The following is a 27,696-nucleotide window of genomic DNA, read 5'->3' as shown; positions in this document are numbered from 1 at the left end:
GCAGATAACTTTCTGTGTTGTTATATTCAATCAGGTATAATGAGTAATTAAACACAAAAAGTTGAATACCTTTGGTTTATATCTATTGAATTGGCAACTGGAGTATACCAGTGTAAGCCATGGGAGATCTGCTTTACTGAGAACTCAGGCATGCTAGTTAGTTTGTTCTGCTAAGAAGTATTTGCAATGGTACAGGAGTAAACAAAAAAAGTTAAGAAACTCTAGGCATTGAGAGCTCCTGTACTGCCTGCATTGGAAGGGTTTAGCCCTTGGCTGTGTTACTGGGTGTTGCATTCTTTTTTAGTATGTGGCCAAACTCAGATCTCTTGGGATTTCAGTGGTAAGATTGGAAGGTTCCCGCCACATGCATGTGGGAAAGCCTCCTAATGGCAATGCTTTTCTGTTCCTTAGCTTGAACAGGCAATGATCCAACATCCACTGACAAGAGAAAACCTGTATTTATGAATGCTACAACAGTTATCTGTGTCTGTAAATTACAAGCAAAAAACTTCGCAGAAAACAGATTTTGAAATTTTAATGTCAAAGTCCTTCAAGCAGAAAAAACAAAGACTTGGGACTGTGTGTGCTGTATCCATTCTTGTGTAGTGTGGGATCACTCTGGGGTAAACTGAGTCTCTTTGAACCCTGCCAGGCAATTTTTTGTGTGATGTTTGGCAGATTGGATAATCTGATTGGAAAATGAAGTAAATTAGATTGAGAACAAATGGGGGGATGAAACTGGAGGAGAAAGTTTGTATCCCTATTTTGAGTTAAATTCTTCTGCTTCTGAGGGTCCTCCATACTTCATTGCTTTGCTTTTTAGTTTTGGAGTCTGACTTACTTGTGTGCCTTGTACTTGGGGCCAAGCTGACTGTTCATTGGACTCCTATTTCGGTGCTGCCAGACTATGAGATTTTATGCATCATGCAATTTCAAGGTCTTATAATGTGATTATGGTGACAGTTCAGGCTCAGTCATGTCATCTGGAGCTGTATAGAAAATGTGGCTCTGGGGGACATGATAGAATGAGAAGAGTGCTGTTTTTAACATGAGCTACTTAAAGTGTGAAGACAGGTGATGCTCCTGGGGTATACCGCTGTGCTACAGCAAAGGAGAAGGGTTTTGCTGCATAAAAAAAATGTCCAAACCTGTTGTATTCTTGCTGTCATAAGCTAGGATGGATTTTTACCAAAGTCAATACAGAGCACAGCATCACGCTGTGTTAGCGGTTTGCTTACTTCCAAGAGATGACAAACCATGATACCAGCACTGGAGAGATTTCCTTGGAAGCTGAAGCATGTTCCCTGGAGAGGGGATGAAGGCAAATGCTGAGGAAAAACAAATGCCAGGTCCCCCTTTGTCACAGTGTTGGAGAGGGGATCTCTGCTGTGAGAATTATGTCTTTTGATACATCACATGACAGGGGTTAGACAAATGTGCTCTGCTGGAGGTTATGATGGATGCCTTTCTGTGAGCTAGGAGACTTTCTGAGCTACCTTAGATTTTACTGCTCTTTCGGGTTTTTTTGCTTTAATGAGAACATCTGTGCTAGATAACTTAAGCACTGTAGCATTTATTTTCCTGGTATTTTCATGTCACATGATCATTTGTCATAAGGTATCATTTGGAGCATTCTCCTTTTCCACAGACTTCCTTTTTTCCTCCCTGTCCCACAGTCTTTTCCACCTCTGCTCCACTGGCTCCAAATCACACCTCTCTCTTTAGGAAGGGAACTGTACTTATTCGTTGGAAACATTAAAAATCCTTTCCCGGGGAATCAGCCCTTGCCTAGGCTCTCTCATCTGGGCATTGCAGATCTGTTCTTCTTTCAATGCAGCCTGTTTCTGAAGGGACAGATACAGAAAAAGAAAAGGTAGTATTAAAGAAACCCATTGTGCTTCAGGTTGAGGCACACCTTGAATTTTACACCGTATTAAGATTTAGTGTAATCTATTTTTCCTCAATGCATTTAATCTAGGAGAAAGTGTTAGACACTCAGCTGTGACCAAAGTACGTCCTTTCCACTTTGAAACAGATTTGGTCGATCTTCTCCGATGGCTGGTATGATAGAATATCCAATGTGCCTGCTTTTCAATAAAAGTTTTTTCTCTGTCTCTTGGTGGCATACATAGGCTATTGGTCTTACACTCTGTCCATGTAAGGACAGTGATCAGATGCATAATGCTTCTCTTGCTTTGACCACCCAGCTCAGACCTTCCCATCTTGGACCACCTTATACTTTGTCCCTTCATGCCTGTACCAGAACAGAGCAGCAAGAAGTCTTGAGAGTAAAGCTCACCTACACTGGGAAGATACTATTAGAACAGTGTTGTAAAACTCAGGAACTGGGAGTATATTATCAGCATGAAAACAAATTTTAAGCATAGTGATGGTTATCTTTGCTTTTACCTGCACCTACAAAATACGTATGGTATTTTTCCAGAGCTTGAAAGACTTCTGGGTCAAGAAAACAAAGAGAAAGTGTTTGGGGACCTTAAGTCTGTAGGTAAGAACATGGATAAGAAAGAAGTGAAGACAAAGGTCACTAATTGGTAAGGGATAGTGTTGAGAAAGATATGGATGTATGCAGAAGGACCTACAAAACCTTTCTGGCTGGTGAATGCTTTGGTCTGGTTTTCTTGCCTTTCAAGACAACCCTTGTCTAGCTAAGCCTGACATCCCATGTGCAGCTCCCGCCTAAGTGAGCTTTTACTTTGTTTTGCTGCTTTGTGCTCCCCAGAGTGCTCTGCACAGGAGGCCCTGAAATAGTGCTGGTCAACTGGTTAGTCTCCACCTTCCTAAAGCAGACCCAAGTAAACATACACAAAATAGCAATGGAAGAAACACTGAATCTTCACCATGTGAATGAGGACAAGCGGTATTATAACATCACTGACACCTTTGATTTCTTCCAGTTTTCCACTGGCTTATTGCACTTTGTACATCTTTGGTGGAAAACTCTACTGAAAATACTACCCTTGGGGTCAGACTAAGGGGCCCATGTAACATAGCATTCTCTCTCTGGCAGGTACGTAGGGAACATGTAAGATACTGAGCAACTGTAGAGTTATTCTTTGATAAATTCTATCAACTCCCTCTGAGCTGCATTCAGAGTGTGGATCATTAGGCAAATGGTCACTGTACATTCAGCAAACAAAAATAGTGCTGTGAATTGTTATGAAGCAGCATAGTTCTGTGGGTTAAATGAAATATGCCACTTGATATAATCTAAGTGTCTGTTATCTCTAATCCCAATGTTGGTTTTTTTCTTTTCTTTTTTAACACCCCACCCCCACCCCCCCCCTCCCCCCTCTTCTTGTATTCGACCATGGTACTTTAAATCTATCATACTACAAATTGTGTTATCATCAGGGCAGTTTTGTTTTTGTTCTGTAATTCTCTCAGGAACTCTCCAAAACTATGTGTATACAGTAACTTTGCTTAAGTTAACTTGTGAAGTGCAAATATTGACTAATTACACTTACTAATTGTACAGACAGCTTACATTATAAAACCTTGGAGATGAGGTAGGGTATAGCCAGAACAGTACTTGGCCAGGATACTATATTTGTTTGGATTCTAGTGTTTTGTCTGTACTTTGTAGAAGCAGCAGAAAGGCATGTATGGTAGATAGGGTAACCATAGTGCCAGATGGTCCCAAGGGACAGTTTCTTTCATATCCTATATAAAAAAATGCTCTTTCTATGCATTAGTTTTTGTCAATGCCTACAGTTGTGTTAGTGTGGAGCTTAAAGGGGTGCAGCTAAATCCATTTAAAAGCGATTTTAAGGAAGACCAGTTTTAAAAGGCAAACCTGAGCATTTCTGATTAATTTTGCTGAAACTGAAGCAGGAGCATTCTAGTTACCTTTTTGTCCAGAAAAAGGACAGACTATTCAGAGTTCAGGAGTAAGCTTGGTGAAATCCATTTGTGAAACCTTTCTTGATAAGTAATTTTGAGTAACTAATGAATTTGCAGAAAGAAATAGAATGGGAGACAAACAAACGAATTGGGCAATATTCACTGAAACTAATCTATCCTGCTGCAGTAGTGTCACTGATACTTACCAAAGCATGTGAAAACCGAGGAGTGATTAAAAATACGGAAAGAGACAATTCAGAACAATTCCCCTCATAATCATGAAATAGTTATGGCATGTTCATATAGAGTGTATATAGTTACATCCTTCTAAAATACTGTGTATCTATAAAATATTATCACTGTGCTTGCTGCTAATTCATCACGGATACTTGGAGTGATTAAATCAATGGCAGTCTTCCCAATTAATGAAAGTATATTGCAAAGGCATAAGTGATTAAGCCGAGTCCCATCAATTTTGTTGCATGCCTTTTATTTCTCCTCTGTTTTTTTTGTTGCTGCAGTAGTTGTTGAGTCATGTTTTTAATTAAGATTTCCCGTAAAGTTGCCATAGGAGCACTCAGGTGTCACTGAGAATTTCAGTGGCTGATTATAATCTAAAAAAACCTTCCAGGCCCTTTCCAGAATCCTGCACAACTGTGGTTGTGTGGGTATAGTTTTGCTTCTTAAGCCTAAGTACTGACTAATAAAACTGGGTCACTGAGATATTTTGAATCCATCTGGATGGTAGCTGGTCACTGGACTAAGGAGGAATAATAAGTATGAACAGGCTTTTTTGTATCACAGAGGGAGAATACACTCACAATAATTACATTGTGCTTCTGACTACTGCATCTTAAAGCAGGCTTGGCTGTATGGCAGAGGTTCAGCAGAGATACTGATTTCTATTTTCAGTTCTGTTATGTATATTTGCATACGCTTAGAAAAGAAGCTGCAAGAGGGAGTGGCTGTAGCATTATTGTAAAGAGAATGAAAGTTGCAGAAATACATTACGATATTTCATTGCAAATGTCTTCTGCTCCTGGCAAAAAATACCGTAAGGAAAGGCCAGACTAATTGATTTTCTAATCCTATCAGCATAAGATACTGTATCTTCAGTTTTGCTACTTCTTTAATAATCCGTATGGTAGGAAGCCTCTGGTGTTAACATTACAAATGTGCTATTTTTGAACACAGGATTTGTAGTATAGTTTGAAGTTTGTAGTGTCATGGATATAGCTTGATTTGATTTAAAGGCGGCATCTGATTAATCCTGCACAAGATAGGGTGAGAAAGAGTGAGTACCAATATAACCCTATAACAGGGGTCCTCAAACTACAGCCCGCGGGCCAGATACGGCCCCCCAGGGTCCTCAATCCGGCCCCCGGTATTTACAGATCCCCCCCCCCCCCCCGCCCCCCCCCCCCCCCCCCCCCCCCGGGGGTTGAGGGGGGAAACCAAGCAGCCGCAGATGGCTGCCTGCCACTGCATCCGCACGCGGGCCCTCTGGTTAAAAAGTTTGAGGACCCCTGCCCTATAATTTTATGAAAAAGTTATGTAGGTCCTTAAAGATCCAGTGTGACTTATGTTTTGGAAGAGAATCAGGAGAACATTTGCTCATATAACGAATATTTTATGTTAGTATCAAGTAACAAGTAATTTTCCTACTGTTTGCTTGCTTTCTAGGGAACAAGGTTATTACCAAGGATCTTGTTGGTGAAATTTAAAGGAAAAATAAAGAAAGTTTCAGAACACAGATTTCATGTTTGTATTTCATAGTTCTAAAAATCATATATGTTGAGCTAGTTTGTGCTGAATTTATCTGCCTTGGAAGATTGGTAAACTGTCCATCTCACTGTGTCTAGTGCCATTTCTATTTTACATGTGACTTATTTAAAGGACATTGTGTGCATTCACACTGTTTGAAGAGGTGACATTCTTCAGCAGCTAATTCTGGGTATGCACAGTATTTACGTCTATCTAAAATTTGAAATAATCTGGAATAGTTTATTGGCTGTTTTGGTGAGCAGTTTGCAGCTCTGAAGGACAACTGCTGAAGTGCTAGGAATTTATGAAATGCAGCATAGGTTACCAGCTATCGAAAATAAATAGAATTTCAAATGAAGAGACTACATTTTGTAATGTCTGAAGTACAGCCAGGCTCTAGCTTCAAGCCTACCCAACATTAATGGAAGTGTGGTAGGGATTCTGCAAATGGTAACACCTTGAGATACTGAATTTGTTGTTTGTCTGTCTGTGTGTCCTTGGAAGTCAGTGTTTAAGTTCTACAAATCTGCTGTATCCATCTGTTGAATCCAAACCTCAGACTTTGCGATACATGGTACTATCAAAACTGTTCCAAAAACCTGTTGTGCAGTAAACCCTTTCATGCAGAAATCTCACATTTGTGTGTTGTAATAGTACAGAGTGAAAGGAAGGCAGTTTTTAAGTGTACAATCTTATTTTTACTTTTTGTTTTTTCCTAGTTTTAAATTTCTGATGGTGCTGATAATGTCAGTGTTGTTCTAGTGCAAAATTACTGCTAAGGAAAATGTCCTTAACAGTTTTTAAAATGTGAATTATTAGTTGAGTAAACATACATTTGGGGAGTTCTTGAATGATATACTATTTATACACAGTTTGTAGCATCTGATGACCAGGTAAGGCTGTGCATTATTGTGACTATTCACAAACCTTGACATTACTCTTGACTTAAAACATGTTTTGAAAAAGAAATTGTGTGCATACACTGGAAAATATTCAGAGCACTACATTAACTTTAACTTAACTTCTGGAAACACTGAATATAGCTAAACCATTAGTCTTGTAAAGGAAGCCCTTTGCAAGACAGAAACACGTAGGTATCCAGAAATGCCCCTGGCATCGATAAATCTATATTTCTTTGTGCTGCTGTTACGTTTCTGTATATTGAAATGGATTTCAGCATTTCAGCTGGAAACAGACCTTACAGTGTCTTGAAATAGTTCAGTTGATTAAAATGGGAATCTGAGCTATAGTAACAATTACGATACTATTGTAAATAAAACAAGTTATACCTTCAGTCGGGAAATCACATAGAAGGAGCAGAGTGCTGCAGTATTGATAATCATAGTTGTGGAATTGCTTCAAGTGGGAAAAAATGCACAGAGTATATACTGATTGTTGATACCGTGCCCATGGTGAAGATAATAAGTAGCACTGCCTCCACAGAAGATAGGAAAACATCAGCTAACAAACAAGGAGGGTCATTAAATCAGAGTTTAAGCTTTCCTTTAACAACAAAAAGAGGTCATGTATTCGTGATATGTTAGATATGGTTTAGACTAGAACTTGCAAAACATTTTTTTTGTTTGTATTTCTGCCATTGATACGCTGTATTTCCCTCTTACTGGCCTGTTCCTCCACCTTTCTAGACCTTCTCTTCCCTTTTCCTTTTTTTTTCTGTTTAATTTTTAAGTTCTTGAATACCTCGTGTTCTGGTATATAGTCTATGTGGCAATCAGCTTCAGTTTTCCTTGGGACTGCTAAATTCTGTTGTGGAATTTTCTCTGGTATATTGTTATGGTAATCCAGGTATTGGAACCTAGCTGTCACATAATGCAAAGGGTTGCATGGCATTACTAGTGGTATGACCAGAAATCAGTGCTTTTTATGTAGTAACCTGTGTAATAATGCTTTGATGCATATGCTGTTCTTTGTTTTAGTGTCTTGTCAAGATTCTTTGCTTTGACAATTAAAACTGTATACAGCCTATGTAAATTTCCAGATCAAATGGAAACTGGAATATACTGTGCCTCTATTGGGGCGGCTTTTAAGAAGCAGTATACATTTCAGGATTTCAGGAGGGTTTTTAATAACTAAAGGATCTACAGAAACTTTTTTCTTTCTGCTGTACAAGATACAGCTGTTATCTTTCATGTGAGAATCATATACAGGATTTACTTCTTATAACAATGAACTTTTTGGGGTATAAAGCAGGGCTGGCATTATGAAGAGTACAGTTGTCTGGACCAGAATAATTTGTCTTAAACCGAAGAGCTGTACTCTCATTTCCCCTACAGCTGTGCCCCTGCCATGCACTGATACAAGAGAGGTAAATACTACTAGAAGTCCAACAGCTGAGGGAACATTAAACCTTTTTTTCATGAAGGAGGTATGATCACCTCCCTCTGCCCCCTTTAAACAACCTTTATAACATAGGATTTTGATATTCATATCCATTTTCATTTCTTATGAAGTTCTAAACTTTTTCACAGGTTACGATTAACATTAGAGCCACCAACAAACTTGATATGCATTATAAGTTGGTCCAGCGGCATGCTTTTCAATACACCATGAACAGAAGTACAAAAATTTACTTGAGTTAAAAAGTTTCTTCAGCAGCAGCTAAAGTAGAGAAGCAGGAGGGGTAAACATAATTTAGAATTGTTCCAGGTGAGTGCATTAAAATGGTATCTCTCTTTTCAGACAAGAGCAGGTCAGTGTTCTGTATCAGAACATACACATAGTGGAACCAAGATTGATCCAGCCATATGAACATGTCATTAAGAACTTCATTCGAGAGATCAAACTTCAAAGCACAGAGATGGAAACTTTGGCCAGTGCGGTAAAAAGGTATAGTGAGTCATGTTTCTGTTTCAATTATGCAGTTACTTTTTCTCTGTCACACTTTGTTGGGTTAAACTACTGGGAGTTAATGCCAAAATATGTCATGTGGAGTATTTCCATAAACTGAGTTCAGCATGCACATGTCAGCATGCACACACATGTGCATAAGACATACAGCAGCTTTTAAATGATTCCCTGATCATATTTTGGGTAAGTCCTGGACCAAGTTTTTGCAGGCTGTATTGTTATGTTTAGTGTCTTAAAACATTTTGACTCCTCTTCCTTTGCTGTAGCTTTGAGTTTTAGCATTATACTTTCATTTTAGAAACCATATGTTTCCTTCTTCAGCTTCAAGGGATGTATTTACCTATTGTAACTACTTGTCATTTGCAATCTCACATCATCACTGTGAAAACCAAACAGATAAGCTCAGGACAGAGATCTTGTATGTGTGGGTAATTCTAGTTGCTGTAGTTATTCTTTTGAAGTCTCTTCATGGGATAACCAGAGGGGCCTTTTATCTCTGTAACTTAATTTTAAAAATGGAGACATGATGTATTTCATACTAATCATTGGCTGTCAGCTACTATTTAAAATGTAATTTCCCTGTATCTTCAAATTAGTTTGATTTTGGTTCCCAACCATACCAGTTGGGATCTGGTCTGGGCGATGTTAAACTGTGTCCTTGTCTGTCTGTCTAATTTGTTTCAGCTGAGGTAGGCAGATGTGTTTTAGATGTTTCTGTCAAGTCAGAGGGCAGCTCCTGAGAGAATATTTACTTTTAAATTGTAGAGCTCAGGATACAGCAGCAGTTCAGCTCAGTGAGCTGGAGGAAGAGATGGAACAACGGATACAGGCTGCAGAGCATAAAGTTAAAAAGGAAGTGAGTATTTTATATTTACAGAATTTCATAATTACCAAACTCTCAGCAGTCTTAAGCAGGATTGATGGCCAGGTGTGTTTTTGATCCTGATGGGCTGAATCAAAGCTGATGAAGGCAGGGCCTGGATGAAAACAACCTATCCATGAGACTTAAAATGTATTAATGCTTTCTCGAAGAGAAATGGCTGCTCAGATTTAATAAACTAAAAAAAAAAAAAGAAAAAAGAAAAAAAAGGTTTGTTGTTTTTTTTTTTTGGAGAGAATATGCTGGCCTAGATGGATTTATTTCTGAGACCAGTATTGGAAATGGATGTGGAGAAGATGACCTTTCACCATAAACAAATGGAATCTCGTTCGTTTAGTAGATGAATTTCTGTAGAAATTAATGCTTAGATAATTTCTTCCTAATTTGTATATCTGCCTGGATTGGTGATCTTTCTTTCTCCCATGCTGATCCTGCAACTATAATTTAAAGAGTTATAGACATAAGAGAGTGTAATTGTGATGACAGTGTGTGACGGCCTGGACCTCCCAAAGTTGATGGTAAATTCTGTTTCAATGTGCTCAAATTTTAGACATTCAGCTGGGTTGTAGTCTCGACAGGAAGGTATAAGAATTTCTTCCCTTTACCCAATCAAAGGTTTATTAGAACCACATGTGGCTATGTAATTCTCAGCAGAAAGCAGTACAGTAAAATCACCCTGTGTTTGCTTCGTGTTGAACTGTTACTAAATAAATGCACATAAGAAAAACCTAACTTTATAGTGTGCATAAGAATAACAGTTTGTGAAAGTGTTCTAATGTGGACATGAGGAATGCACCAATTAAAACATATACTATGGGAATAATTATTGCTTTGTAGGACACCCAGTATACTAAATGTCTGTATATTTGGTGTGGGTTCTTTCACCAAAGCATCTGCAGCTTCAGAAGCAACAAAGTGCAGTCTGTGAACTTGCTGATTTTAAGTAGTTCACAGTAATTGATCTGTGAAGGTAAACAGTTAGATTTTGTTCAAACAGCATCTTTTTCTAGACAAGAGAAACACTCCTACAAAACCAAAACCTCAATTTTTTTTCCTAGAAACAAAACATAATGACATAAAAATGTTAAAGATATCACCCCAGCAAAAAAAGCGTATTATAATATCTTTCAGTAATGATAATGGAACTCTCAGTAGAGATAAACTTCTGATTTCCAAAGAGGTTAAGTGTTTATGTTTAGAAAACAAATACATTTGTTCTGGAAAACTTCTGTTCTGAAAAAAGCCCTGAAGACTCTTTTTCACTACTCTAAAAAGATGACTCAGGTGTGTGTATTTGCCCAGTGGGAGAACATCCACAGGTAGGGGCTAGCATTATGTAAAACACATCTGCTATGTATGAGCCTCACCTAGTCTGTGTTTCTCATTCTATAAATTCCTCAATTGTCACCGAGGGTGGATTGCCATTTCACTGTTCACACCTAGCTTTAGATATGAAAAGTGGGCTGTAACTTGTTTCTTACAGTGCTCTTTTCATGTTCAGTCCTAAATGTTCCCTGTAGCTCATAGCTCCACATACTCCACCTCCTAAAACGCCCTGAGAGTAAATGTAAGATATTTACTTTGTGGGATTGTACTAAGCCATTAACCTTACTGCCTGTACTCAAAGGTATTGTTTGTCAGAGTGATCTCACTCATACCACCTTGACACCTGTCTCTGCATGATAGTATCTGCAGGTTGAGCCTATCCTGTATTTTGTTTCTTCAAGGGAAACAAATAGTTACCAAAGAATACTTAGGAGTCCTAGATAGGTGCCAACAGTAAGACTATCCAGCTTAAACTGATTACTTTATCTTTTTAACACACGGATGTCAGCATCACCTACAGGAAAGCACTGAATTCTGATCAAAGTCCACCTCTGTCTTTTGTGTGAAAACTCAACCTGTCTTATTGGCACCATGTATTATTGATGCATTCTGGTTTCTTGTGTTGTGAAACTGCACTGAAGTCTCTGGGGAGTGACTGGAGTGAGTTAAACACATACTTGTGAATTAAACACACCGTTCTCATTGTGCTTGATGTAACTTCCTTTCAAAATCTCTCTGTTTTGATTAAAATAAAACTCAGAACAGGGTACTTGGTTTGATATTCAGACAAGTAAGGTATGAAGCTAAAGATGCTGTCATCAGTTTTACTGAACATGGGCCTGTAACATTCCAACACTTGAAACTGGGGAAAAAAAAAAAAAAAAAGCAAACCAGAAGTAAGTAACTGATGGGGGCACAGTAATGCTGTTATTAGAACAGTGTACGCTGAGTCATAGAAGGCTAGTTTGAAAAAAAGGGTATAATACTCTGATTTGTGTGTGGGTATGTATGTATACACACCTAAATTTAGACACAAATAAAACTTGGACACTTCTTTTTCAGTTCTTTTTTAGGACATTGAGAGTGTTGAGCACAGGAGACTATGATATGAGTAACAAACACTGAACTGAGCCATATCTTTGCTTCCACCTCACCATTTTTTTTCTATGAATATTTTATAAATGGACTACTACTACAGAATCAGAATCTATGGATCTTCAGAAAGGGGCAGTTTGATGTAATGGAAAGACAAAATTGCACATGTTAATCTAAGGGAAAAGTGTGTGGTTTCCAAACCAATGAATGCATTTTTCAATAAACATTTGAAATCTATCTTGACTTCTAATGAGATTAAAAATATTGCAGGAGAAGCGGAAAGCTGAAGAAGCACTAAATGAGCTGAAGCGCCAGTATGATATGGAAGTTGGGGATCTTCAGGTGACAATAAAAAAACTTAAAAAAGTGAGTTGAAGCCATGGCGAGAAGTTTTAAAGTGTTTTAAGAGATGCTGATGTTATGAAATGCTTTCCCCAAGATGGATAATCATAATTGTAGCTTTTAAAGTTAATGTAATTAGTAAATGACAATTGCAAATAATTTTTTGTTGTGTTATCATTCTGTGCTGTTGTATTCATTCTGTATAATTTACTGAAATATTTAGGAAGTGGACCAACTGCTAGCCAAATTCTGTTGCTGAATAATTTTGTAGGTCATCAAGCTGTTAACACTGCAGTTACCTAGTCTTGTATTTGATACATTAGAAATTTTCTAATATATTGTCTCTTAAGTATTTGTAATTTATAGATTTAGATGAAATTGGCAACCCAAACATAATAATTTACAGCAATATGGTGCCTTTTAGCAGCTAGTGCATTTCTCTCAAATGTTTATGGTAGATGTGGGATTAAGCTGTAATTTTAAACTGATATTACTAGTCTCAACCTAACTTCAGCCTCATCTTTTCATTTGATACCTAAGTATAAGGTAAACTGAAGTCTCAGATATGAATATTGGTTTGGGTTATTTTGTAATTCAGTTTTAATTTTGACATGATAAGTTTTACCAGAATTATAGTGAGCAATGAGGATATATTTTTCTTTGTTTATATTGAATTGCACTTAAAAGAGCATTGGTAGAAATGGAAATTTCTCACAAGAAATATGAGAGCTTGTACTACAAATACTACACAGATGAAGTAGTATATAATTATTTTTTTTTTTACATTTGTGGGGATGCACCTGTTTATGTCTTCTCAGTAGCTGGCTTCTGTGTCAGTAGTTATGCATGTTCAACACCTACAGGGTGCAAAATGCTCATTAAACATTTTTTAAGTATTGATTTAAAAAATAGTTTAGAAAGCCAGTGTTTTTTGGAGTAATGCTGCCTTCTCACATAGTTGGGAAAACTCTGGGGTTTAAAAACTTTAATAGCTGTAAATTAGGGGTTATTTAATGTGATTTCCATTACTTTTTATGTACTTCGAATCAGAAAAATCAATAACATATATTAATTTTGCATTTTTGATCTTTCTAGCTGGAGGAGCAATCCAAAAATGTAAATCACAGGGAAGATGTGGTTGAATTGAAAAAAAGAATACATGATATGTTGCTGGTAAGACATGTTTATCATTAACATACTAATTTAGCTTCAGTTTTAACTTCTGCAATACAGACTTTATATTTTTTTTTTAATTTTTTTTTTTACATTTAGTACTGGTTAACTACAGAATAAACTTTTAAAGTTGTTGATAAGTCTATGAGGATCTTAACTTGGAAAAAACCTTGTCCTATATAAATGCATACACATTTTAAGTGTAACATTGGGAAACAGCTTGAGATTACGTAGTCCCCTTTTTGTGTAACTGAAATGGAAAAATAAAAATAGAGTGGTTCTTGCATGCTGATTTACTGACTTCTCCATTGATTTAAGTTCTTAAATTTGCTTTCCCCCTATATGCTCAGATATTCTAGTGTTTCATTTTTATTTGATTTTTATGATTTTTATTTTACCGTTATAGTATGTCAACATTTTATGCAGGTGACTATGACAGCTAACATCTAATATCTTCCTTTTTTTTAGGAAAATCAGAAACTTAAGAAAGATCTTTTAGAAGCACAGACAAATATAGCTTTTCTACAGAGTGAATTAGATAGCTTGAAAAGCGAGTATGCAGATCAGACTTTGAACACTGAGAGGTAAGGTACTTCCACAGGATTACATTTTCACCAGGGGAAAAAGATCTTTTGTCTGATGTAGTTACTATGTAAGTTGGTAACTGTTATTTTCTAAATTTGCCATAAATGTACACATTTGACACCATGTGAAGTATGCTATGACTACTCTTTGCTTTTCTTACCAGGTTTCTGAAAGAGCAAGTTCAGGATGTGATGCAAACTCTCATAATCTTGCAAGGAAGCCCATTGATTTTACTGGGACTTTAGTTAGGAATAAAAGTTACAGCATCAGGCAATTTTTTGCTCCATGACTTGCACTCAGATGAATATCTGTATGAATATTAGGGAGAATGGCTTTGGAAGCCTCCCACAACAGTCTCAACCTTTTTTTCTAATATAAATGAAAACCGCTTCTAGATATTAAAGGAGTGTAAATGACATTTTGATTATGTGATTATCTTCCAGTAACACAAATGGTATTTCAAGGGGAAAGGAGGCAGTCCATATGGTTATTTTGAGGATCTTTTATTTTTCATTCACAATCTTTGTTGAGATACAGTGGCAGAGGTCAGTGAAGTTACCAAGTGATTTTACTTTGCATAAACTGCTTTTAACATCTTTTTTTTATGTTTTTAACATTCATTTTACATTTAACATTAACATTTTTACATTCAGCAGAAATGTAAACTTAGAAAAACTGAAATATTTCAGAAATATTCAGAAATATTTTGAAATGGTGTTTTCCCCACTGTATTTTTTCACCTCTTATAACTGTTGACTGTTGAGTTTTGTCCTCTGCCAAAAGCAAAATTATAAAAATTAAAAAAGGATATCCTGTAAAATATAACTACTTGGGATTGTTTTCCAGAGACCTAGAAATGATCCGAGAGTATACTGAAGACAGAGATAATTTGGAAAGACAAATTGAAATACTTCAGTAAGTTCTTAGTAATACGGGATTTTATTAACAAATTTTTCCCCAGCATATTTGGGGTAAATGTTTTTGTATGCAAAAGGCTGGGATGAGATTTGGGAAAAAATACCAAGTAAAAATACTGAAATGGCTTCAATTCTCACAGGAGGTACTGTGCTCAGCTCTCATAGAAGGTATTGTGCTGCTAACTCCACTGTGTTACTGAGCCACTAAATCTTCATTGTTTTTTCTTTCTTTTCTTAGCCTCACTGACTTTCATTTCTTTATGATAAGCTGAAAAAGATTTGAGTCTGTTCATTGTATTATAAACATTATTGCTTGGCTCCTTTTTCTATTGACTTCACTTCTCCAGTAGCGCCCTGTCTTACCATTACCTAGAAAGTATTGTGTGTAGTATTATACAAGGTGTACACAGATTTTTGCCTTCAAGCAGAGTCACAATGAAGAGGTTTTTTATATCTTTAGTTAATTTCTTTATCCTGAACATATTCTTTCTTTCAGGCTGCTCAATCACACCTGTCTTTAAGACTAACCTCAGCGATACTTAAAGGGTAGTCACTTTGTTTTTCGGAAATGGCTGTAGCTGTCTACTACCCTGTAGCTGTTTTACTGCAGCCATTCCTACCTCAGCTGACCACCAGCTGAGCTACAGACGTGAGACAGTGTTTCCTAGGCTGCCACTGGAGGCTAACCTTCACAGTGTTTTTTTCATGTACAGTCATTTGTTTGAGTGTACAAACAGCACATTTCTAGTTCCACATTACTCTTTAGTGTTTATTGGAAGAAACACAGAAGTTTTTATTTTATTTGTATTTTTCAGTTTTAATTTGTGGTAAGCTAAATAATGTTTTCTTTACTTCTGCAAACTAAACTGTGTTTCCTTGTTAGATCAGCTAACAGAAAGCTTCATGACAGCAATGATGGTTTAAGAACTGCACTTGAAAACAGTTTCAGCAAGTACAACAGATCATTGGTATGTATTTATATTTTTGTGATGTTGTACTAGAAGGTTTAAGAATTAACTCACCAAATACAAATTTGTTTTTACTTGTGTGGATACTCAGAAAATTGAGTTTTATTCAGTAGACTCACTTTGGGAATACACTTGTGTAGTTAAATTTTGCTAGATTTTACTTGTGTGATGTAAAATAATGGAGGTTTTTTAGAGCACAGCTACTTTCTGAGGTGCTTTTGAAAGTAGTGATTTTATTAATATGCTGTAGCCAAACGTATCTGATGAGGTGAATAAATCAGCAGTTTCTCTTGCACTAAAGGGAATACGTTTCTATTGTGTATGTGGAAGTGCCCTACTGCTGAAAACACACTTTTTCAGAAAACTGCTTTCTTTTAGTAGCGAGGTCTTAGCCTAATGTCACTGGGAAAATGAATAGCAGGGACTGCTGATAATAGGGAGCTCAGTCAGAACCTTTTGTGCCGCGATTGAGAGACGGGACACAGCTTGATCCAAGCAAATGTCACTTCAATTAGCCTAATAGCGTGATTATATACACACAAGCAATTGTTACATCTTACTCTGATAGGTTCAAAACTTGCTTATTCTATAACTATGTAGCAACTCGCGTGAAGATCTCACACTAGCTATTTAGCAATTCAGCAGTAGTTAACGATAACAATGTCTGCAGTTCTTACACCACGTCCTTGGGCAATCTGGCAAACTGACCACCTTGTTCCTTGTATAGTCTTAACTTGCTACTTGGTCCCTGTTTCTATACTCTTCAGTAACTTTTCATGTCCCTTATCACCAGGGCTTGTGGCCCACAAGCTCGAGCACGTTCCTTTCAACTGATTGTTACTTGTGGTCCTGCTTCCCAGGCCCTCCTGCACTTTTGGGCTATTGCAACTGTACAGGGATCTGTTGTAACATGTAACGCTCCATCCTCCAAACCAGAGAAAGGAAGGCTTGAAAGTTACAAAAAAATCTGCTCTATGCTGCCATTTTGCGATATTGGGAAACCTGTTAAACTCCAGAACTAATGATTGGGCAAGTCTTTACATTATCAGGCAAGCAACTAATTGTTTTAGAAGGATGGGGCCAGAATAATGGGCCCACAGAGACAACACTGGACAGGAAGGAGGAAAAATGGGGTCATTGCCTGTTTCCAGCGTACCCTACCAATGAACACAAGTGCCTTTTGCTGATACAGGTTACCAGAGACTCACTGTAGATGCAAAAAGAGATACAATTTCCTTCTGCCATGCTCTGAAACATAAAGGAGGAAGATTACAGGGAAAACAGAGGAAATTGTTCACAGTGAATAAACATGTAGAGGGACAGCAGAACATATAAAATACTCTCATGTGCTATCAGTTGAGATTTCTCATCCTCTCCACTATCTCATTCAAGAACTAGCAGGTATCTCTACTGAAACTAGCTCAGCCAGTGACATTTCCCTTTTCAATTTAGTAGTCAACGTGCCATTTTCCTACATATTACTCTTCAAAGTTTATAATATCAAAGTGTTAAAGGTATAGTAAATGAAGTCATCCTCTTGGAATTTCTGTTGTCTTTGGTGGTTGTGTGTAGCTAGCAGGTTCAGTATTAAGGCAACAGTGGAGCCTAAATGCAATGGGCCTTTTAATATCCAGTCCTAGATAAAGCATGAGGTTAATTAAAAAGTAGTTGGATATATATGAAAATACACAGTAATAATTTTGATGCACACTTTTTTCATTACAAATCCAGATGCTTAAACTGTCTTCATCAAACTTTATGCATTTGTTATGCATCTGTTGCAGCGGTTAGCAAACACCTCACCTGGAAGTACCATTTCTAGAAGCAGTCCTAAATTTAATGGTGGACAGTCTCCTCTAAACCCACGGTATGACAGGTAAGACACATTTGCTTTTATTGAGTTTAAGAAGACTAGAGCATTCCACTTGTCTTAGAAGAGAAAATACTGTCAAATAACAGAGAATAGTTCTGTCTGATTCAGAAGGAATGTGTAACTATAGCATATGATACAAAGTATACTGAAGTCAATAGGAGTCTTTTCAATGACTTCAGAAAGCCCAGGAAATTTCTTTTCAGTGCAAATCATGAACTTACAGAGAGTGTGGACAGCCTCTTTTTTGGTCTTGAACTCCTCTTTTTTTTTTTTTTTTTTTTTTCTTTCTCTTGACTGTAGCTTGATTCTCAGCCTCCCCTTCTTGTCTCCAAGAAACTATAAAAGTCTGCTGAGGACTTCTGTTAGCTAGCTTACTCAGTACTTATGAAATAAAACGTTTTTGGTCATAACATCAGCTTGTATGTCTGATTTTCCTGGGTAATGATTATTATAAAAGTATGTGGGCCTAATTCTTCCAACAAATAAAGTTCCTCATCTCACACTGACATGCAAGAGTAGTGAATGCACTTGAATATTAATGGGGTAAGAGCCACAGATTATTTATCTAAATGCAAATATCAAATAGTCAGAGCTACTTTGATTTTGTACTTACTGGATGTAGGTCTTTGATCAGAGGTTCCGCAGATCATTGCAGAGGCTCTCACTGAAGTCTGGCACTGGATCCATAAAAAAAAAAAAAACCCGAAAAAATGTGTGTCCTTACTCAGATGATAGCTTGTTTTGTCTTCTTTTTCTTTCAGTGGTATTTCAATCTATAGTGTGTTCTCTATTAGAGTTCTTAGTAGTCTGTATTTTACATTTTGTCAGAGATTAATATCTTTGGTAGGGATTAAGTTAGTTTCTGCTTCATACTAATAACATCCCCATTCATTCAATAGTGTTGCTTTTGTTCTGCTGTCTCCATGTGAGATGTGTTTGCTGGCTGTAAAGTTTTGCTTGTCACAAAGTGACTCCTTCTGCTTAATGCAGATAAAACCAGCTCCCCTCTGTTGGATGCTGCAAATTTTGAGAGGCATCTGCTACTAAGTTGCATATTATGTTGAATAATTTTCTGAAGGGATAACTAAAACCTCTCTGAAGGCTTAGTGATGTCCTTCTCTATGAATATTTTTTAGTACCTGCCACATGGTGCAATCTTCGTATTCCTACAAAAATGAGAAATGCAAGCTGCTTTAGAAGAAAGTTTATGTGGCAGGAATAAAACTGGCTCTTAAGAGGTGTGACTTTGTAGTATTGAAAGATGGAAGGAGATATGAATGTCCCCAGACCTGTTAATTTTCAGTACTTTGTCTGTCTGCTGGCATCAGATCAGCATTAAGAAACACTGTTTTGCATTCTAATATGTTTTAAGTGATTTACATTAGTAAGTATACTTTTTTCAGCTGTATCATACATCTTGGTCTAACTTGCTTTAAGCACATATGAAATTCCCAGCACTGAATACATGCTTCAGTGAGACTGAAAATTGAATACTAAAGACCTTTATTTCAGGGAGTGCCTGACAAGCTTAACTTTGTTATAGCATGCACCTTTCCTCTGTATTTCAGTGGTTTGGTATAGGCTAGTAGGTGCATGAGTACAAATAGCATGGATGCTGTGATATTCCACAGTAAAGATCACACTCATTCGTGTGATTATTCATTAGCCTGAAAGGATGTAAATTAGATGAATCTGAATGTTGTTGCATTGGACGGTGATGCCTCTGTCACCCCTGTTTGGCCACTTGCAGAGAGGAATCATATTGGACTCAGTAACAGCTTCATAATTTAGGGATTCTCCCCAGTGTACTCTTCTATGGTGTGCCATTGCACTGGGAACTCCCAACACCTCTGGCAGTAAACTATCTTTACAAGTATTGATGCTGACCTTGCCTGTTCTAGCAGTTTAGTGCTTCCCATTAGTTCCCAACAGGACAGAGCCAAACTGGTTCTCTCTGCTGCGTCTTGGAGATCTTTTCTACCTCACTTAAATTTGTGCCTGTCTGTCTTACTGCAGGAGTAAGTTAAGGATTGTAGCCACAGTAAACTTCTTTAATAGAGTGAATATTAAAATAATCTTTTTATCTTTCTTTTCTGTAGTTTCATTTACATAAATAAAAACTAAATTGTTTTTTTCTGTAAGCCATACTGTCATCGCTGCATCCATTTAAGTATTTTTATATCTTACAGCAACCAGAATGAAAAAAAAAATAATGAAAAGGCCTTTGAAGGAAGGGTGAGGGGAAAGAAAGGACTTTTGTGTAAAGGTTTAAGTTTGGTGTAGCCTACCAAACTGCAAGAAAACACATTTCAGTGACTTGTTCCACCATTACTGATCTCCTGAACTTGGTTACCTTATTTTCTATATTTACAACTGTTACTTACTGCCCTGTGTGCCTCTGTGAGCAAATGCATTCGTTTAAATTAGATACAGTAGGTCAAGGTCATTAAACAATGACTTTTCTGTGTATGAATAAATGCCTACCGAGGCTCGTGAAGTCATCATCAATAACATAGATTATATAATTTAATCTGAGCATTCTAAAAGAAATGATTGAAAAAGTAACTATTTAGAAAGGCAAAATAGACCCATATGTGTCTTAAACTTTGTAGTTGGCATTTCTAAGTATTGACTATTCCAGAATGGCTCAGATTTTGTTGAGAAAACCAATTGTGGAATAACTTTTCTTTTTTCCCTCCTGCAATATTTTCTTACTAGATCATCTCATTCTTCTTGTGTGGATGAAGATTATGATTCTTTAGCCCTGTGTGATCCTATGCAAAGGATAAACTGTGAAGTTGACAGCTTACCTGAGAGCTGTTTTGACAGTGGTTTGTCAACCCTGAGAGATTCAAATGAGTATGATTCAGAAGTGGAGTACAGGCATCAAAGGATTTTTCAAAGGTCACAGTGTATGCAAGAAAGCTTTGGTGGTGATGCTTCTGATGCAGATGTAAGTGCCAGAATTACTCCCTCTCTGAGAAAGACCTTTGGTTGGAGACAATGTTAGTTTCCTGTTTCTGAAATAAAATGAATCTTTGTCCATAAGTCAGTTAAAACTAAGTATTTGGGTTATATGCATTTAAATAAGATTAGTGACAACTTTTTTGAGAATAGATTGATAGTTACTCCTCTTTAAAATAAAATGGGTTTTCTTGATAGATTTTTGAGAGAATAATTTCATTTTTGAAGTACATGTGGTTTTCGAAGGTTAAACAGCATGCACACAGAAGCCCATATTCTAGTGATTAAAAAGCAGACACCGTCAAAATAAATAGTTTACTGTTTGCTTTCTGTTACTATGCTGTGGCAGGGAATGAAAAAATCACATATATGAGAAAAAGAATGCTGTTAGTGCATACATTGACATAGTAAGTCTCAGCGATTTTTACAAATTTAGGGAGGTATTATTGTGTTCATTTTATTGTTAATAAAATGGAGAGCTTTACTTATGACTACATAGCAAGACTAGTATCAAGCACAACAGAAATTTTTTTTTTGGAACAGGTCCTTTATTGTTCGTTTAGTAGAGACATTTAGTTTATTTGCAGTTGAAAATGCTATGAATAATGCTGATTACAGCTGTGCTGTATTTAGTTTAGCTTGAGTAGTAATAGCATAGACAGTAATGTCTTGTAATGAAATTCTTAATTTTGGTAAAATAAGCTCTAAAAGAAAGTATTTGTTCATTGTAATTATTTTATAAGCTGAAATTTTCCTTATGGAAATTAATTTTTTCATCTGGAAACTGTACTGAAAGCATGTATGCCAAACAGCAAACATGTTTAATGACCAAATATAGGGTATAGTAAACAGCAAATGTGAATAAGAAGAGAATAATCACAGTATTTTGATTAGAATTGCAGAGTTCTGTTTAGTCCTTTATCTCCATTTAATCCAAACTGTTAAAACAAATGTTTTAATTGGTCTTACCTGGGCCTTTCTGAAAAAGCATACTTTTCTCAGTGTAGGTAACACACTAACTTACACTTTCAGGTTCCAGAGATCAGGGATGAAGAAGCATACAGTCCTGACAACAGCAGTACAGTATTAGACTGGAAGCCCTCACGACCAGTAAGTCGAAGCAGCTCAATTGCTTCAACAAGGAAATACATATCTGCTCTCAGCCCTCAGGTAACCAGTTTCTTAAGGGGGGAAAAAAAAAAAGTGTTTGATATGGAGAATATTTTTATATGAATTGAAATAGAGGGGTTCTTTTTATTTTCAGTCAGATGCAACTGAATGTACTCCAAAATACCCCAGTTCAGAGAAGGCTTACAAGATTGTTCTTGCTGGAGATGCAGCAGTGGGAAAATCCAGTTTCCTTATGAGACTTTGCAAGAATGAATTTCGAGGCAATACCAGTGCAACCCTAGGTATAGTTTGTTGTTCCTAGTACTGAAGTGAGTTCTGTTGTTCTGCAGAAGTGGGTGAAAAGGTTACCCTCTGTGATTGCTTACCATGATTTCCTGAATATGCATATGCAATTTCTTAGGCTGTGAGATCTAACTGAATACTAAAGCTTGGAAGTACCTAACTGCTGTTTTGAGTGGATAACAGGGTATTGCTCTAATTTAGTTTCTCTTTGCAAAGCATGAAGCCTGTTTCTGAACAACCCAAAGCACGAGAAAATGGAATTTCAGTCTAATGGACTTAGAATGTGTGTGTGATCCTTTGTCCATTTTTTCATTGCTTGCTTGTCTTCTCAGTGCTTTCCTGTTTCCTTTGTATTTCATACTATACTTTGATGTCTTTCATACTATTTTTTGTCTCCATTTCTTCAAAGTGTTATTGAAGCTTTGCTTTAAATGCACCTGGAGGGATTTCTGACTGACTTGTGTATGTTATTGTAGCTGTCAGCTAACAGACTTGTCTTACTGATTCCAAAGATTGAAATTTTGTCTTCCAATTAAACTGTATTAATATATTTGTTTTGTTACCTCTGAGTCAGGATTTTTGTTCTGATTTATCTTTTTCCTCATTAACATTAGAAATAAAGTCTGTTTTATAAAACATTTTCTCTTACTCCGTAAAACTATTTAGCAAAATAAAGCAGAGAGAGATCTTGTTTGCTGGTGATAATGCCAAATTTGTATCAATGCTTCTGGGAAGATGTGTGGGTAAAATGTTTCTTTAAATATTTTTCTGAAGACAAATTAATACATTAGGGAATTATTGCAGTTCAAGGCTATGTGAACGAATGAAATCTCATCATCTATTAAGAGATGAATTTTAAAGTAACTGTTGTATTTGGCATATAACTTCATTTTCCTTGGGTTTTTTAAGGTTATTGATGTTTTTTTGTTAGACTATACACATTATTCTTTTCAGGTGTGGATTTTCAAATGAAAAGACTAATTGTTGATGGAGAACCTACTGTGCTACAACTATGGGACACAGCTGGGCAGGAAAGGTTAGTGATTCTCTACACTTTCAATTTCAATATTTTGTTTGTTCAATATTCAATTCAAAATTGTTCAATAATTTGTGTAATTTCAATATTTTTGTTTCTAAAAAATATTTGCCTTTTTTCATCTAAGTGAAAAATATTCCACTGAATATTGTATGGCCTTATAGTAAGTCAGTATGGCTGTATATGAATGTCTATAAACAGATGTGATTTTGCTCTGCTGAGACCCCAAGACAGAGATGGAATGTTTATTTGTTAGCTTTGGTGGTGCCTAGGGTAATCCTTTCTGCAGAAAGAAATAATTGAGGTTCACCACAGCAATAATAACTTTAAATCCATATATCACTCTTGCAATACAAGAAGATGCTGTAGATCTACATTGTTTATTCCATTTTTAGTCTTCAGCTTTCTTTGTCCATACAGACCTTTTTTTTTTCTGAGCAGGCTTTATCTTAAATACCTCCTTCTCTTCACCCTTCTCTCCTCTTCTTTCCTTGAAAGTCCTGATCCTGATTTGCATTGTATTTAGTGTGTGAAAACTTCTTCCCAAAGCCTTTAAAAATGCTTATGGCAAAACTGTACAGATTGTTGAATGTATATGCAAGGGTTTTCAAATTTTAGTGTACAATTTCCTCAAAATCTTATGACATCCTTACTTGAGAGCCATTACTTTTTTTGCTGACAGCTTTTGGATCTTATTAAGAGGTTATTCTAACACCTTGGAAGTCAGTTTAATCTGTTCATTGACCAAGATTTGTATTGGGCTGTGTGTGTTTACTTTTGCCTGAATGAGTGATTATGTGAAGTAGGTAGTCAGAGGCCCAATCATTCTCCTCCTACACAATAAATTTGTGAATAATATTTCAGTGTATAATGTAAATACCTAGTTGCTGTACTTGGTTGTTAAGGAGGTTGTGTTATGTTAATGGAAAAGATGACTGAAACTGATTCATTCCTGGAATAAGTTTGTTGGCTTAATATTTTTTCAAATGTGACAGAGTAACCCACTCAATCTATAAAGTTATGTGTAAGTGAAGAAGCCTTTCCACCTAATCAGAAGTTCAGCGTGAAGCAGATTATTTTTTTGGTAAATGCACTTTAGATTGTTTTGATACCAAAAAACCTAGTTGCTGTTTAGGATAGAATCCTGTGGATCCTTACGGAGCATTTGTAGACCTGCATCAGCAGTTTTCAGGAACTACTTATGAAAAGCTACGAGAAAACTCATCTTGTAATGTGGAGATAATTGTACTCAGTAGTGCAATAAAGTAGTGCTGTGTTCTTAATGATGTTAAATGGAATTCTTTTTTAATAATATGGCCTTATGCAAATGTTATTTTCTGAAAGATTCCGAAGTATTGCTAAATCGTACTTCAGAAGAGCAGATGGTGTCTTATTGCTATATGACATAACGTGTGAGAAAAGCTTTCTTAATGTGCGAGAATGGGTGGATATGATTGAGGTAAGACCCTTAAGTTTATACAACATATACTTAGGTTTTGCTTGCATTTGTGACCTTATTATTTATAAAATTTGAAAATCTGTATGTTGGAATTAGCCAGACTGCAGACTTTCATAGCAGTGGAAGCTACATGGAAGTCCAAAATGTATCCTGACATACTCAGTGTTAAAATGGATACATCTTTTTGTATAAAAGGGTATCGTGTAATCACACTCTTCCCATTCACTTCATTTTGAAATGAACATGACAGCGCATTTCAGATACCCTTTTGTGGATGGCTTGACTGTTCCTTGGAGTCTTTGCATTTTAAACCAATATGTTAGATTCTGTAGATTAGCTGTAGTTCAAGTGAACTTTTCATTATTTCTTTCTACTATTACTTCTTGTTTGTTTATTTGAATACAAATTTTCATTTAATGAAAAGAGGGTTTATTTCATATCAGAGGTGTTTAATAGGAGGGAAATTGATAAGCACAATCTTTAATTCATCATCTGAAAGCCATTTCTTTTAATCATGGTATAGGACGTGGTCATTTTTTCCATATTAATTTTGTCATATAGCATTTGTATACCGTAACCATTTCCATTAGATTAAGCTAACACATGAAATTTCTTGCTGGGAAACAAGGAAGGTTATGGGAATGGAAGCACATCTTTGCAGGCAGATGTTCAAGCTGGCTGCTTAAATACGAACTAGCCCTTGAAAAGCTGTCAGCATGACTGATAGTTGCTCATTTTTTGTGATAGTGCACAAGATTTTTTTGTGGGAAGGAAATCAGTATGACATAATGATGCTATTTAATTTTTTTTATATCCTGAGTGTTCTAGCAATAAGGAAATAAAATTCTCTTTACAGGATGCAACTCATGAGAATATTCCAGTTATGATGGTGGGAAACAAAGCAGATCTCCGTCAAGCTGTTACAGAACATGGGCAAAAATGTGTGCCTATAAACTATGGAGAAAAGCTGGCTATGGTAAGGTCCAAGTCTACCACTTTAGTATACAATGGACTTAAGAACTTTAATCTGAAGACCATCTCAAAAATTAGTAAACAAAAGTAATTTTCTGGTCATTTGTTCAAATCTAGTAATTAGATTTCACAGATACTTTTCAAGAAGACTATCCTATCTTGATGGTGTTTGCTGGGCTAAAATCACATCTCAGTGGCCATTAAGCTGAAGTTCATTATTGGCTGGGATAGTCTTCACAGTCTTTAAATGGTGAAAAAGTGGATGAACTAGAAGACTACGATTTTTTTCTATTGCCAAAGAGAAATTGTCAGTGCAAATATGAAGCACACTACTGAGCATATGAGGCTTTTCACTTGGCTTGTGTCTGTCCAGATTTTGAGTGGAGTATTTTCATCTTCAAGAGACTATCTTGTATCTCCGCCATATCTGCAGAAAGGGAAAAGGAACTGTCTGCTAAATGTATGGACAAGTTCGTTTTTTTCAGGTATTTTTATGGGGGATAAAGGATGCACATTTCCCATATTTTGCAGAAAAAAATGTAGAAATTTTAGTCTTGTGTTGCTGAGTGCCTGCACAATGGATAGATTATACTGGGGCAGGTATCATGTTACTTATGGAACGGTATTTCTCGCTAACCTAGAATACCAGATGCTGAGGTTTATGAGTAACTACAAGCTGGATTCAGTAACTTGTCCTAGAAACTCTTCCTATTTTGCAGTCTTGTGGACAAGAAGATAGAGGTTGGACATTAAGACAATGATGTGTTTTTATTCAGTTTGTTAATTCAGAATATATGGAATATAAAAAAAAGGTGCAATTAAAAGGCAATTACTGCTTTTCTTTCACAGTACTAAAGTGAATATATTGAAGAATTAAGAGTACCAGAAGAAATCATGTTCATTTAAATGTGTGCCATCTTTCTTTGTATTATTGAGGAAACCATTTGTAATTGAATGTACATATTCACATGGGAACTGTTTTAGATTAGTGGGTGTAACATTTTATTTTTACTTACAGACTTATAATGCGCTATTCTGTGAAACAAGTGCTAAAGACGGATCTAATATTGTAGAAGCAGTTCTTCATCTTGCTCGGTAAGTAGCTATGTTTCTATTTTCGAATAAACACATCTGAGTATATTTAATAAAAAAAAAAATTATATGTGAGCATACATACGGACACACATGTACATTTAAAAGACACACATGTACCAATATAAAATTCAGCAAACAAAGCATAAAAAATAATACCATGTTAAATCTTTGTAGATAAATGCAAGACAGGATTTATTCTCAGTTTAATCAAGTAACATTTTTGCTTGCAAATGTTACAAAGCTGTCTCAGTAAGTTATATTTAAATTAAAGCTCAGTTGGGGGCCTCACAATTTAAAAACCCGTTTGGTGAATGAATTATGTTTTTTAATGGTACATGGGTTTACTTTCTTAATTCTTTCTTAAATTAATTTAATATGTGTATAATTCTATGTATAATTAATTCTTAATTATTTAACATATGTTATTATATATTCAGTTTTACAACTGGCCATTCTAATCCCACATATTTTCTTTGGTATCCCTTTCTCTAAATTATTTAAAAGAGAAATTCTGATTATATTCATTTAGCAATCTGGTATTTCTGTGATAATATGTGAGCCAAACATTACTCTTCCACTACCTTTCCAAACTGTTGGTGGTTACCATATAATTTTGAAGTGCTACAGTATGTAATGAATCCTCAGCCTCTGATTTTTCAGTTTAATATTGGAGCTCAAGGCCAGAATTACAAACCGTATTCATGTGATTTTTGCAGAAGCCTAATGCAATAATCAAACTTTTTGACATTCGTTCAGTATTTGTTCATTCATTGTTAAAATGCTACTAATTGACATGGCTTGAATACAAAATACTGGCTTTCTAGAGAGGTTCATTGCTTCTTTGCGTGGGACTTTCAAGAGCACCTGTATTTTCAGGAAAATCACAGGCATTTATTTGTCTGTCAATGTCGATATTAAGTTAATTACTGATTTATTAAATGACTTATGTCCAAGAACCTGACCATTAATGCAGCAGTGGATTCTGAAATTAGAGAACATAGATATGACAATTATATAACAGTCACAGTTGGAAAATTATCTCTAATGTTTAAACATGATAACTTTGTTTAACTGTTTCAAGGATAGACTGTTTTGGCATTTGGAG

At 36.2% G+C, this 27,696-nt stretch overlaps 1 protein-coding gene across 1 annotated transcript in view; it reads left to right on the top strand.

Moving 5' to 3' along the window:
• Window positions 1-27,696, top strand: part of RASEF (RAS and EF-hand domain containing) — a 37,269-nt gene that overhangs the window by 3,788 nt on the left and 5,785 nt on the right. The window contains exons 2-16 of the mRNA XM_055699751.1: window positions 8,326-8,472; window positions 9,259-9,349; window positions 12,065-12,160; window positions 13,232-13,309; window positions 13,778-13,893; window positions 14,741-14,809; window positions 15,695-15,779; window positions 17,564-17,655; window positions 20,371-20,605; window positions 21,649-21,786; window positions 21,881-22,028; window positions 22,984-23,065; window positions 24,410-24,524; window positions 25,381-25,500; window positions 26,515-26,591. Coding sequence (XP_055555726.1) covers window positions 8,326-8,472; window positions 9,259-9,349; window positions 12,065-12,160; window positions 13,232-13,309; window positions 13,778-13,893; window positions 14,741-14,809; window positions 15,695-15,779; window positions 17,564-17,655; window positions 20,371-20,605; window positions 21,649-21,786; window positions 21,881-22,028; window positions 22,984-23,065; window positions 24,410-24,524; window positions 25,381-25,500; window positions 26,515-26,591 — 1,689 coding nt within the window. The remainder of the gene's footprint in view (window positions 1-8,325; window positions 8,473-9,258; window positions 9,350-12,064; window positions 12,161-13,231; window positions 13,310-13,777; window positions 13,894-14,740; window positions 14,810-15,694; window positions 15,780-17,563; window positions 17,656-20,370; window positions 20,606-21,648; window positions 21,787-21,880; window positions 22,029-22,983; window positions 23,066-24,409; window positions 24,525-25,380; window positions 25,501-26,514; window positions 26,592-27,696) is intronic.

The sequence above is a fragment of the Falco cherrug genome, chromosome Z (genome assembly GCF_023634085.1).
Source record: "Falco cherrug isolate bFalChe1 chromosome Z, bFalChe1.pri, whole genome shotgun sequence".
Classification (NCBI taxonomy): Eukaryota; Metazoa; Chordata; class Aves; order Falconiformes; family Falconidae; genus Falco; species Falco cherrug.
Note: the sequence above shows the minus strand (reverse complement) of the source record. Positions and strands in the feature narration are given on the sequence as shown.